The 14,176-nt window shown below is 40.8% G+C and overlaps 1 protein-coding gene across 3 annotated transcripts in view; it reads left to right on the top strand.

Annotated features, from left to right (window-relative positions):
* The first annotated feature begins 784 nt into the window (after positions 1–784).
* PDZD4 (PDZ domain containing 4) overlaps positions 785–14,176 on the top strand; it is a 29,039-nt gene continuing 15,647 nt past the window's right edge. The window contains exons 1-3 of one of the 3 annotated variants that reach the window (XM_070935185.1): positions 785–844; positions 8,814–8,849; positions 13,611–13,882. In XM_070935185.1, the coding sequence (XP_070791286.1) occupies positions 785–844; positions 8,814–8,849; positions 13,611–13,882 (368 nt within the window). The remainder of the gene's footprint in view (positions 845–8,813; positions 8,850–13,610; positions 13,883–14,176) is intronic. The other 2 variants (XM_070935187.1, XM_070935186.1) reach the window with 2 other exon arrangements.

The following is a 14,176-nucleotide window of genomic DNA, read 5'->3' as shown; positions in this document are numbered from 1 at the left end:
AGGCGGACGACGAGGGCAAAGTAGGGGGCAGGAGGACCACGATGCTAAAAGGCAGCGCCAACATCTGAGGGACAGGGAATCAGACGGGACGGGACGGGGGCTGCTGGCCCCTCCAGACGGGAACAGACTAGACGGATAGAGATTGCAGGCTGGCCGTTGTACGCGGCGAGAGACGGACAAAGGACGGAGGGAAAGCCGAGACTGGCACCGGTGAGCGAGAGCAACAGCCGGAAAGGCCAATTCGTTGGAGGCACCGACGGCGGGACTTGGCAGGCTCGTCGCGCCAACAACGGCCGGGCTCCCAAACCCTCCCCGAAGTCATCCATATTTATAAACGCCGCGTCCGTCGTCGTTCCCCCCCCCCCCCACACACACACTTCACTCCGCCCTCTCCCCTCCTCCTTTTGGCAAACGGAGCGAAGGAGCGAGGCAGACCAGACGGCGGACGAGGGTGCATTTTTTCGCAACAGCGACAGGCGTCCCCCTCGCCTCCGGGGGATCCTGCGTCGACCTCCAGCGGAGGGGGCGGGGAGAGAAACATCTCCTGCCGTCCTCCCCCATTTTCTGCTCGGTCTAAACCCGCCGCTATGCCGCCAGGGGGGTGAATGGGGGGCAAGCACTGGACAGCACCTCCACCTCCCTGCCCAGGGCTATGCCAGGGTGGGGGGGCCGGGAGGGCGAGCGACTCGCCCCCCCCACCTGTAGGATCCCCATGAGCTGATCTCCTCTCCCCCCCATTCCTAAATTGTGGCCCCTCGGTCCGCCCCCCTCGAGCGGCATCGCCATGGGATGTAACATGTGTGTGGTAGAGAAACCCGAAGAACAATATCGGGTGATGCTGCAGGTAAGAGAGGGAGGGATGGAGGGAGGGATGGAGGGATGGGGGCGGCATTGGTCTATGGGACGCGACTGATGGGACGAGATGAGCGAAGCATTAAGGGAATCGTGTGTGTGTGTGTGTGTGTGTGTGTGTGTGTGTGTGTGTGTAGGTGAGGAGCAAGATGAAAAGAGGGCAGAATAGGGTCGTCTGGGGAGAAGGAAGGCACTGGAAAGGGTCAAGGGAGTTTCCAATCGTTCCCACTGGAAGGACTGTTTGGATGGGGGGGGGCAAGGTAGAGGGCTGGAAGATGGAAGTGTCTGAGAAAAAGCAAGTGATCTACAATGATTAAAGATGTTTGTGGGGGTGGGGGTGGGGATGGGGATGAGGGAGGACATCAAAATAGGAATCCCAGGTTGTCTTTTGGGGTGGAGTGGGGATTTGGAGTACCATTCGGAGAATAGAGGAGGGGGGGGTTAATGCTGCAATGGGGGAGGGACCAGGTACTGAGTGAGGGGAGGTTGCTTAGCAACTAGTCTCTCCCCCCCCTTTTCCCATAGCGTACAGTGTCTGAAATAATGGGGAGAGGATTTCTGGAAAAAGAAAAGCGGGGGGGGGGGGAGAACAAATTGGGATGAATGGCACTGAGCAGCGAAGGGTGAAGCAATGGTTTGAGAAGGGAGTGACAGGTATTCATTCATTGATTCATTCATTCACTTGCTTCCATCTCTTCCTTCCAGTCATTCCTTCCAGTCCCTCAGTCTCCTCAGCGGTTTGCTTATTCTGGTATCTGTTTCTTTACTCCTCCCTTCCCTCCTCTTTTTGTCTTTTTATCTCTCCCATCAGTCTTGTTTCCAATCTCTCTCTCTCCTTTGTATGTGCCATTTATCCAGGTCTTTTTCCATCACACTCTCTCATCCCAGGTCAGAGGTTCAAAATCAGACAGCCTCCTAGTCTGCATTACAGAGATGAAAGCTATATTGTAATTGGTAAAGCAAGAGGCTTTTTAAAAAATAGCAAAAAAAAAAACAAAAACCCAAGGGTTTTATATTTCAAACAGGTTGAGTTTTCTAATATTCTCTCATGGGGGTACACAGTTAATGTGTACCTGCCTATGTGTAGAGTTGAAATCTATAATATTATATATTTTTGTAGGCAAAGTAGATACATAGCTGTCTTTTGTGCAATTATCAGTATATGCAGGTACATTACAGGGGTTGTGTTTGTGTAGATAATCTTGCTTGCCCCATAAGGGACCATCTATTCTTTTGTCTTACTATCATTTAAATACTATCAATATTTAAATTCTGTTAATTTAGAGATTTACAGCATGAAAATAGCAAATAAGATCATTTACACAAACTGAGAAGCAAATCCAAATACACACAGCGTTGCTATCTGTATATCCTTGTGTTGATAAGGTCTTCTCTCATCAGCCTTCCTCAACTCAACATAGGTTGAATGTCAGCCCCCATAATTCCCAATCAGCACAACATTGGGCAAGAGCCATGTGGGGGGGGGGGGAGTAGGGTGTCCTTTGGTAATTTCATTCCAGTTGCTGATCATGGGAATCAGATTTTCATGAAACAGAATGGATTTGATTGATGTCCTCAGTATGATAAATTATTCTTTTTGTACAAAGAAAGGCCAAAAGAATCTGTGCGTTAGATTAGAACCATTTGATCAGCTAATGATTAGACTCAGATCTGCACATCATTCCTATTTTCATCTCTTGTAATAAAATTGCCCCTCACTGTGGGAAATAAATGGGATGAAAAGGGAATCTGTGGCTTATAGTATTCTTTGAGCTGAGCTGTACTCTCAATATTTCCCTTCTGTCCAGAAGCCCTGCTTTATAGCTCAGGATTTCAACAGGTGACAGCAAAAGGAGAAGCTTCTTCCTCTTCTGTTGTTCATGGTCCCACTCCATATCTTGCTGAAACAAAATTAAGGAATTGGGATCCTGGTCCCTCCAGATACCTGAAAGACAGCTCCCATAATTTCTGACTGTTGGTCATGGTGGACAGTTTTTACGGGAGTTGTAGCCACAGCAACTGGAGGATACCACCTTGTCTAAACCTGATTATATATTCCACTTGCTTTTAACCTGATAATTTTTAGAAAGGAAAGGTGGAGTATAAACTGAATGAATAGGTTATTTGGGTTTATTAATAGCTTTAAAAACAATCTTCCCTAACCTGCCAATTTTGTGATATCTTATAGTTATACCTCATAATTTCCAGTCAGCATGAACAATGAAAGTTGGTCCATCTTGGATAGGGGACACAAGATGGGAGACATTGCATTTAATTCTCAGCATAATTTCTAGTTTAACATTTTTACTTTCAATAACATTTAAATAAGACATTTTAGAATTCACAATGCCATTCTTATTATAGGGCTTCACAAAGTATGGAACAAAAATATTCTCAACGTGTCAATCATTACATTAGGAAAAATATACAGTATATAATAAAAAAGTCAGCAAATAAACCTTGCTTAACTAAAGTTGAAACTTATTTGAGTCCAAAAATTACTAGCATTTGCTTGTTTCCAGAGTATAGAAAATAATGGCACAAAAAAATACCATATAGTCAAATGCTATTCCAAGGAATGATACATTGCTCTTTGTTTCTTGGATTTGAAATATGTAAGTTGCCAAAGAAAAGAAACAAAATTCATAAAGATTTAAAGCAGTCTGGAAAACAGTACTTCCTTTCAATTGAGAATTAAAATGGTCTCATCCCAAAAGTCACACATGGCTGCATCTTTTTGATGCCCATGCTTCCACAAAGTTGCCTTTCTCTCAATTCCAGACTATGAGTAGCACAATTTTAAGTCTTTTCTAGCAGTCTTAGAGTTCAGACCGCACATTCCCTCTTATGCCAAGACCATCCAGTAACAGTGCAAAATGTGTAAAATCTCTTAAATTGGAGGTGAGGTCAGATGACTAACTAGTACCCTGTTTCCCCGAAAATAAGACATCCCCTGATAATAAGCCCAATCGGGCTTTTGAACGCATGCGCTAAAATGATCCACCTCCTGAAAATAAGCCCTCCCCGAAAATATTTAAAGGCAGAGCTAGAAATCAGGTAAGACAGCAAGAGGAGCCCCATCTTGCTCCAGGCATCCCAAAATAATAAGACCTCCCCGAAAATAAGTCCAAGCGCTTATTTCAGGATTCAAAAAAATATAAGACAAGGTCTTATTTTCGGGAAAACATGATAGGTGTGATCAAAGTAGTGCTTAGTGGCCATTTCAAGCTGATGAAGGCATCACCTCCACACACATACACATCTTCTGATCTAGTCTCACATCAGCCTTATCTGCCACTAAAGGACTGAACACACAAGCACAGAAGAATGTAGAAGATAGCATCTGGGTTGCCTCTCAGAAAAAGGAAAAGAAGAAAGGAGAATAACTAAGTAAAAGGGCTCTGAGTAATGCAGCTCCTTTTGTAACTTTATTTACCTTGGGATATAAGGAAACAGAGAGTAGAAGAAAAGGCTCAGGGTGGAGCCTAGAGATGATGGACAGAATTCCACAATTAGATCCCACCTCCATTCCTGCTGCAGGCTGTGATTGGCAGATGCTTTTCCAGCTGGCTGGTGACTTGCAAAAAAGAGAATAACTAAACTAGAGGAATCAGCCAATCATTTTATCAGGCACTGCATACGAAAAATCATGGCAATTCCATCAGTATCACAGTTGTAGTTGAGGCAGGATAGAGATCAGCAATAGTCAGCAGATTTCACACTCATTGGGTGGAGAGCTCTGGAAAACGGTCCCCAGGTCTCATGTGATAATATTAATAAGTAAAGTTTTAATGAGTACATTCCACCTGTAATAGGGTTCAATTTCTCCCAGATATTTTATTAATCATATCTACATTGCAAAGACCACCATTGTTAAAATACATACAATACAAATTGTAATAACTGAACTCTTACATTGTATTGACGGGCAGTCCTCAAGTTACAAGGAGCTCAGTTACGGTTGTAAGTCATGACAGTCACAAAGCGGGTCACCATGCAACTGGACCAATTTTACAAATTTTTTGTATTGATTGTTAAGTGGATGCTGTGTTGTTAAGTGAACCCATTGTTCACTATAGAGCAGCTTTTGTCGTAAGCCAGAAGTAAACCCTGGTTTCCAGGCAAAAACATCATAAATTCTATGGCTGTGGAGCTCTACAAATGTGTGTAAATGTGGTCCTGTCACCACGGGGGGACGGGGGACTGGACATCAGATTTTCATAAGTAGCTTGGGGCAGTAGTCGTAACCAGTCATAAATTGAGGATTACCTATACAGTATAATTTTGAATAGCATTTTCCAGCTTTTCCTTCCTTTGTTTTTCTGAATCTGTGTGGCTAGAATCTCATCTAGAAATTTACCATCAGCCTAGCAGCCAGTAAATATAATAAATAATATTGCAAATCTCCAAATTCCAATCTAATCGAAAGACTTGCAGTCTGTACTCAGATCTTCCAGGTTCATCTCCCAAATTCTCAGAGCACAATGAATTCTAACAACAGGCTATGAACCTCCTATTTTGAACTTTAGGGGAAACTATTTACAGGAAACTACAACATTCTTTGGTTCTCAGAGTATAACAAGGACGTGCATTTTGTTGTTTGGATGGGGCATGTAAAATGTCTCTTTCTGTTGACTGACCCCAATCAAGTTTTATTGTTTAGAATTTTTTTGTATTGAATCATCAGTTGTTAATTGATTAATGTATTGGTTGATTGATTATGTGCTGTCACGTTATTTTGAATTTTAGCAACCACATAGGTAGATTTTTCTCCATGATGACCTATCCTGGTCCTTTAGCTCTTTCAATGATACCCCATTGTCATGGCAACTGAGCCCATCCATCTCTCTTCTGGTTGCCCTCTTATTCTCTTTCTTCTCTTCGCTTCCACTTTCCTCAGCATTAGAGCCTTGTCCAAAGAGTCAATCATTGCATAATGTATCTTAAGTAGAATAATTTAAGACTGACATTAATTACTCAAAATAGCATGGGTAGAGTTTTCATAGCACTTTGTGTCTATCAATAAATTGACACATGTTCAACTACAAGTTATTAAGTTATGAAAAATCAGCGAATATAGACATCTGTGTATACTGGTCTTGATATTCACATAGGTTCAAGACAATAATGAAACAGAATTCCAGTGTTCTCTAAGCAGACCCATTCAAGAAAACGTGCATTTTTTCAACAGATTCTGCATCTGTGGTTTTGATTTTTAATGAATGTGAATCAAAATTTGTTGTTAATTGATGGCAACTAAGTAGTAGGGCCTGTCACATAAATTTTAACCATAGTCATTTTCTTTCATGGCACAAAATGATACTTTCTCCTGGTTTAACTTCACAAGCTGTTTAATGGACCAATTGCCATCACAAAACACTACACTGATGAAAAGAAGAAATTGGGACACTAGCTCTGGCCTACAATACTTCAGGGAGCCACTTGATAGCATCAAAGAACATCTTGCTGTTATCCAGAGCAATTCTTAAGAGCAACATGGTGGCCTAGAGGTGGATTTCTCACCTCAAAATCAGGAGGCTATGAATTCGATCCTAAGTAGTTGCAGACATTTCTCTCTCTGGGCACAAAGAGAAAATATCTGCTGTCAGCTCTATATAAGCATCAGGAAGGGCCAGTAAATGCTCAACTCTATTCAATTGCCCTGACTCTACCCTGATGTAAGGGATTACATAGGATCATTAAAAGAAAAAAAAATCCAGAGTAATTCTTAAAATGTATTCCTAGGATTTCTGGGAGTTCCCCCAAGACCCTCTCAGAAGTCTGAAAAATAAAAATTACCAGCCTTTGTTAAAAAACAATAGCATAATATTAAAATCTCATCAAACAATTATGAGAAGCAATAGCAGCAGCAAATGTGTCAATTTTAATTTTTAGTATGGTAAATATCAATATATATAACCCATACAAACAAAAGCTTTTTTGGGTCCTCCATAATTAGTGGAAATGAGTTCTGAGAGAAAAATGTTTAAGGTATACTGATCTGGACCTTTACAACCCAGGTTTTACAGCCTGTGGAGGAATATTATGCCTAGACGTAGCAACATGCTAATTAAATAATGTAAAGGATAGCTTTGAATATGAGATACTGTGATACATAGGATGCTATCTACAGGTTTGTGAATTGCCTAAGACTTGGTGACCTGGCTGCAGGTTGGTAGAAAATGCTGGACTGGGATTAAGATACCTTACTTACTTTGCAAAGTAAGGTTGGCATCAGTAGTTGACTTCCCAAGGGAAGAAAATATTTGGATACAGGTAGTCCTCAGTTAATGATTGCCCTGTTTAATGACCATTCACATTTATGATGGTGCTGAAAAAAACAGATTTATGAGCAGTCCTCAAACTTACAGGGGTTGCAGTGTCCCATAGTCCCAAAATTGCCATATATAAGCTTCTGCCGAAGTCAGTGGAGACACTGGCAGTAAGTTGCAGGTTGCAGTCACATGATGTCACCCTTAATGACTGCAGTAGAAGTGACATTGTAAGTCTGGTGTGGTCATGTGATGAGCTTCATTGCTTAGTGACAGAATTTCAGGACCCAATTGCAGTCATTAATTAAGGACTACCTGTAGTTGTGGCTTTGGTTGACTTGACTTGAGTACCGCACTTAAAAGTTTGATGGCCCAAGTCCATCAAATTAAAGCATTGTGTGGTTGGTTTTATTTGGGTTTGGTGTGACTTGCCAACACATTTGTAAAAAGACACAGAAGCCAGGCCACACCAAATCTAGATAAAAATAGCAACACTATTAGTATTAAGGATTATATGCATAATCAATATCAAACCAAAAAATAGTTGGAGAAAATATAGTATAACTCCTTTCTTTCTCTCATGTTCAATGTGCATTCACACATGAATACATAAAATCCTTAACAGGATAGGAATGGGGCTGTTTCTTGTAGTAGAGACAGATATATGCACACACACACACAGACACAACATTGGTTAAGCTCTGTTGTACACAAAGACATATAATACATACAACACAGAATGGCATTTATCAATGCAGTGAGAAACAATATAAACACCTTGTAGACATACATTGTATTTTCAAACAAAAAAATGACACTCACAAATAATGCCATCTGTATCTAGAAAAATATCTCCAATTCCTGTGGCGTCCATCATTTCACAATGCTTCTTGTGCATACGTACTTTCTTCTCCCAGTTGAAATGATTATAGTAGACACACAGAAAAATCTCTCTAGAGCGCACACTTGCTTATGGCCTCCTCTGCTCTAGTGGGATTGGACCTTGCATTCTAATGTTCGATTCCAGCCAAAGGTTTTTATAAAATTGGGGAGGGGGATAGCCATGGCTCAGTAGAAAGATGGAGAAGGGAAAAGATTAGTGTAGAGATTGAGAAAATGATGATCACCTGAAGAGCGATTTGAGGAAAAGGAAGAAGAAGAAAAAATAAACACACAAAGGAAAGCTATGGGGAACCATCAGCTGAAGGGCCGAGGCTGGATAACACTCCAGGAATGCGACTGGCATTTGTTATAAATTCCTACAGGGCCTTCCTTAGGCAAAGAATGTCCTCCTCATTCCCACCCGCAGCCCCTCCCCAATCCATTTGTCTTCCTCACAGTTTTTCTAATGTAGCCTCTTTTCTCTACCCTGTAGTTTCTTTGATGCGCCCCCCACCTCATCCACAATCTTCTTTGTTATTTTTTACTTAAGATCTTAACTCTCCCACCTCACCTCCGTAGAATGTTCCCCTGGTGGTCCTCAAGCAAGAAAGCAAATTATCTATTTTCCCAGATTCTCCTCCTGCCCACCTTGAACTTCCACAGCCCCAAATGGAAGAGGAAAAAGAAAGGAGGATAATTCATATTCCCCCACCCACCCACCATTTCTAGAGTTTGAGGCTAGCGAGTAGGAAGGAGATGTGTTTTGCTTTTGATCCCTTTTACCCATATTTTCCTTTTTCTCCCCAGCTGCAGATGCCTGTATCAATCACTTCAGTTGCCATGGTAACTGCAGCTGCAGTGATGGAGAAAGAGAGATGCACCCATGCAGGCACGCGCAAGCACACACACACACACACACACACACACACACACACACACACATGTCTATTCAGCAAAAGGTAATGTGATGCATGAAATCCTCCTACATACAGTATGAGGATGCACCGCACAACGACAAGCTCACAGGTGCGTCAGCCTGTGACGCATAATGAAGTAGTGGCTGGGCAAGTTCCCACGGTAACTGCATCATGTCTTGCATTTTGTTTGAACATGATAGAACATACACAATGTACGAAATGGGTGTGCCGGGGGTGTGCCTTCTGGGAACCCAAATAGGGGGAGTGTACCACGGGGTTTGTACAATGAGGAACTATCGGCATTATTTATCGGTTTGAAATTTATGAGGAGAAATGCATTGCCCTTGGAACTTCAAGAGAATGAGGATTCTTGAGAATTGCCTAAGTCAAAAGATTTTCATTAAGGTTTTATCTGCCTTCAAGAATCAGCTACTGAAGTCAGGTAAACTCCAAGGACAGAATTCATGACAAAAGTTATCCACTGATCTCTTTTTTAGTGACAACAGCTTTTTGTGTACAGAGACACAAGAGGCATAGGGGAGGGGCATAGCGTGTACCGGTAATAGCAAACCAGGATTACCTCTAATACAGCCATTCTCTTGTTTCTTTGATTTTTAATCTAAGGATTCCTTTATTCTGTCCTCTTTAATTTACCAAGACAGAAGAATTTTGAACATTCTTATACAGCTGAAAAAACTGAAAGTGAGATGATCATTATGAACCCTTGCAAGATGGGCCTCTGTTGTAAATCTTCCTTTCATCCCATAAAAGCTAATTTCAAAAAGCCCTTTTCGTTTCAACTTATCTGGCCTTTATAACCCAAACATTATTTTTACAATGTGCAGCCAATTCCCAGACTTCAATCCCAGATAATATAGCCAATGGTAAAAAATAATGGGACTTGGAGTCCATCTACGCTGGTAGGGTCATTTTGGAGAGCATTGCCAAATAATGCAGTCTGTGTTGGGCTAAATGGACCACGAACTCCACTAATTGGTTAAGGCGCCTATTCTTAAAAAATAGGATTATTTTGGTTCAGTTCACTGCAACTCCTTTTCTTTTTAAGCTCAAGCCAATTACAATGGAGCAGCAGTGTGTTTTGTACTTCTAGCAGACCCATCACTTGAAACACACCATGGTTGCATTCATGAAATATGCCAGTCTAATGATGTATATAATATCTTTCCAAAGGAACTATTGTCTTTAAATAATATGTTGGAGTCAGTTAACTTTCAAAAAGCAAGGCATGAAGCCAGGTCAAAAATTAAATATATTTTTTATTTCATTTTCATTATTTCATTTATAATCCGTTAAACATTAAGTTTGACCAATATGTGCACTGTGTAATTTCTTCCCCTGTGACATAACAATTGCAGTATGGTGGCAATTTCTGGAGACTTCTGAGTGCTACCCCAAGATTTTCAGGAGCCACCTGACCCTTAGAAGGTATGCCCCTCTGAGGAAGCTACAGCATATATTGCTTTGTTTAGTTGGGGGCACATTAGTCTGTGAACCACAATTTCTGGATAAGCAAAATATATGAACTATCCACTGTAGCTTTTTCAACAACCTGATTAAAATCAACCATGGCTTCACAATGAATGAATCAAGCTACTATCACACGTAGGCCCACCTAATAAATCAGTATAACTGTCAGGCACAGATGAACACCGTCTGCCTGATTAGGGAGATACATTTGATTTGGAGTTTTCTCAAGAGGTCTGTCTAAACAGAAGTGCTGTTTGTGATAGATTTGTATAGCCGTTATTTGAGAAGAAAAATTGGGCAGATTTCTTTTACCTCGTTTGTGTGTTTATGTTTGGCAGCAATAAGGACTTGTACTAGATAGGGTAGGATTCTCAGCCATTTTAGAGGATGATGAAGATGGTGATGATGGCAATCCTAATGGATACTAAAAAAACCCAGTGCAAATAGATAGTGTTGTGCTTTCGTCTTACAGAGATGGGAAAGATATGTTAGATGGTCATATGTTGAATGATCTTTCAGGAATGGTTCTCTGAATATTCAAAATGTGATGAGAACCATTTCTACTATACAGGTAGTCCTCAACTTATGGCCACAATTTTGGGGTCAAAATATCTGTTGCTAAGTGATACAGTTATTGAGCTTTTGCCCCTTTTACAATCTTACTTTCCACACTTGTTCAGTGAATCACTGTGGTTAATATGCTAATAACGTGATTGTTAAATGAATCTGGCTTCCCCATTGATTTTGCTTGTCAGAAGGTTGCAAGTGGTGGGCACATGATCTCAGGACATTTCAACCATCATAAATATGAACCAGTTACCAAGCATCTGAATTTTGATCACGTGACATGGGGATGCTGCAATGGTCATAAGTGTGGGAAAATAGCCATGGCACTTTTTTTCAGCGCTCATATAACTCCAAATGGTCACTAACCAAATGGTTGTAAGTAAGTTGAGGACTATCTTTATTGGGTTCATTCCCAATCTTTCTACAAAACAGGTTTTGGACAATTAGCCACAAGTCTCATTCTCCCAGTAAGCACCACTTGGGCTGTGGTTTCATTTGGAACCAGAGGAGCAGCATTAAAGACTTATGAATGGCCCCAGTTAGTCAGATGTTCAGATGATGTAAATGGATGTGTCTGCCTCTTCAGGAGAACAGGCTCTGAGGTCCATTCTTAAACAAGACAGGGATCCTTTCTATAAGAATTGTTGGTAGCACTAAGCGTGAGTAACTATTCTGACACTGCCTGTGTTTTTAGTAGCTGTACACAATACAAATTGAACAGAGGCATTTTAAAAAGCAGATTAGAGAATGTTTCTCAACCTTAACAACTTTAACTCCCAGAAATCCCCTGCTAGCATGCCAGAAACACAGGTTTATAGGATAGAGGGAGGCAAAAACAAAAATAAAAAAATGTTTTTTTTAAAATGGTTGTGTATAGGATTTCCAATACATGGCTTGCATCATGAGATACAATGATGGAATTAATAGACTGTGAAGATGGCTCTTTCTCTAACATGTAAAAAAACCTCTGCAAGCTTTTTTAAATTAAAGAGTATTGAGCTTAATGAGCTTCCATTCCCAGCCTCAGGTTTATTACCCATGAGAGTTAAGCTTATTTTACAGATAGTTCTGAGGATAAAATTGGATCTATCCTTATATATGTTTTACTGAGTTTCTTGATTTATGAATTGCCTATAATATTTAGGGACTGTCTATATTACAAAAGCTGAGCACTGAATAAATAGATTCTCCTAATAATGGAGTCTGATCATACGTTTGTCTTTGTGCTTTTTGCATTTGAAACAAGACCCCAAAGGACTACTACATTTATATGAATAATAATTAGTGCATTTTATTGCTGCAGCTCCATTCTGTATTACTGTGAATGAGTCCAGAAAGAGGAATTGCCAGAACAAAGTACATTTCTCCTGATACAATCCAGAAAAATGACATTCCTAAACCGCAAGAGCTTCCTGTCTTTTTAAGAAACTCCCATGTACCAATTTGTAATAATTTGCATGAAAGCTCATATAGCATTCTAGGATAAGAAGGAACTATAAAAATCATTAATTTTTAATTAGTGTACTTAACCATTATCATGCCAGTTTTATTGTATCCTGTTTACAATAACTTCTTTGCTTTCTTGAAATAATGAATGATGACCAAACTTCCTGATTCAAAAACCTGTGTAGCTTTTCTACTGCTAAATTGGGAAAATGGAATCATGTTAATCTAGGATCTTGACCTAACTAGTCGTCTAGGGTCAACCTATGAAACTGTAGCTCTATATCTTTCCTAGCTTGGCACCCTCTAGTCTAGAGGGATTTGTACAGTACAGTGTATGACTATCAATTTGGTGGTGATGCGAATTATAATCCAGGATCTCTGGAGAATACAACATTGTCAAATGCTAAAGTGGACTGAATGTAACATTTTCTGAATGCAATTGCTGCAATTCCATAATCACCTGCTGCAAACAAATATAACTGGGATAATATGGATGCAATCTGGAGGGGCTGGGAATGTCTGAAGGGCAGCAGCCAGGAGTAAACCAGAGGTGAAGATTTCGTGCTACCATATTTAGAAATTTGTGTGAAGATACCTATATACACACACACATATATTCAACATATATAATACCCAAATCATGTCAAGTTATTTTGGCTCCTAGCGTAACAATTTTTCACTCTCCATGGACATGAAAATACAATGATAATATCTTAAATAATTTAATGATCAGCTGCTCTTTTGTGACATTTAAAACCTGCTGTTAACCCAGCAGTCTCTTTTTGCCCATTGTTACAATGGGCTTTGCAGCAGAGAATGGAGGAAAAGGCGAACGGCAATCCTCTTTTGGCAAATAAAATGGAGGCCAATCTGCTGTTTCCTTCATACAGAAGAAAATATTTCAGTAAAAAAAAGGGGGGAAGCCATTTTGGGGAAATTGCAAAACCAGTTCTATATGAATAATACCTCAAGTCTAAAGATATTTGAGGATGACTTCAGAGTGTGCACATGAAGAAAGTGCAAGGATTTAGAACAGGGGTCTCCAACCTTGGCAACTTTAAGCCTGACAACTTTGCTGGCTGGGGAATTCTGGGAGTTGAAGTCCGCCAGGCTTAAAGTTGCCATGGTTGGAGACCCCTGATTTAGAACGTTCTGACATCCTCTTTCTCTCTTCTTCCCACTTCAGGTGAATGGTCGGGAACTGTCTCGTCTCTCGCAGGAGCAGACGCTTGAGGCCCTCCGGTGCTCTAAGGAACCTCTGGTCATCCAGGTGTTGCGGCGTAGTCCTCGTAGCCGAGGTGGAGGTGGTGAGGGATCCATCTCTCAAGGAGATATCACAACCCTGGTCGATAGTGGAACCCAGACAGACATCACCTTTGAACACTTAATGGATCTAGGCAGGATGCGGCCACCAAGCCCTCCGGCTGTGAGGATGGAACCCTATGGGTTGCCTGATCTGTAAGCATTATCCTGAGGAAGACACGATATCTTGTCTTCTTTATTTACCATTGATTGTACTTATATCTTGTACACTTCTGGTACAAGCCAGTCCAGGGTAGCTAATAATATCAATCTAGGAGATAAAATCCTAACATGCATTAAATACAAGTAGTCCTCTACTTACAACAGTTCATTTAGTGACCATTCAACGTTACAACGGCACTGAAAAAAGTGACTTATAGCCATTTTTCACAGTTACAACCTTTGCAGTTTCCCCATAATCATATGATCAAAATTCAGATGCTTGGGAAC

This window comes from Pituophis catenifer, unplaced genomic scaffold, assembly GCF_029215685.1.
Source record: "Pituophis catenifer annectens isolate HBS135680 unplaced genomic scaffold, rPitCat1.0.hap2 SCAF_2, whole genome shotgun sequence".
Classification (NCBI taxonomy): Eukaryota; Metazoa; Chordata; class Lepidosauria; order Squamata; family Colubridae; genus Pituophis; species Pituophis catenifer.
The sequence above is the reverse complement of the archived record's forward strand: the minus strand, read 5'-3'. Positions and strand labels throughout refer to the sequence as shown.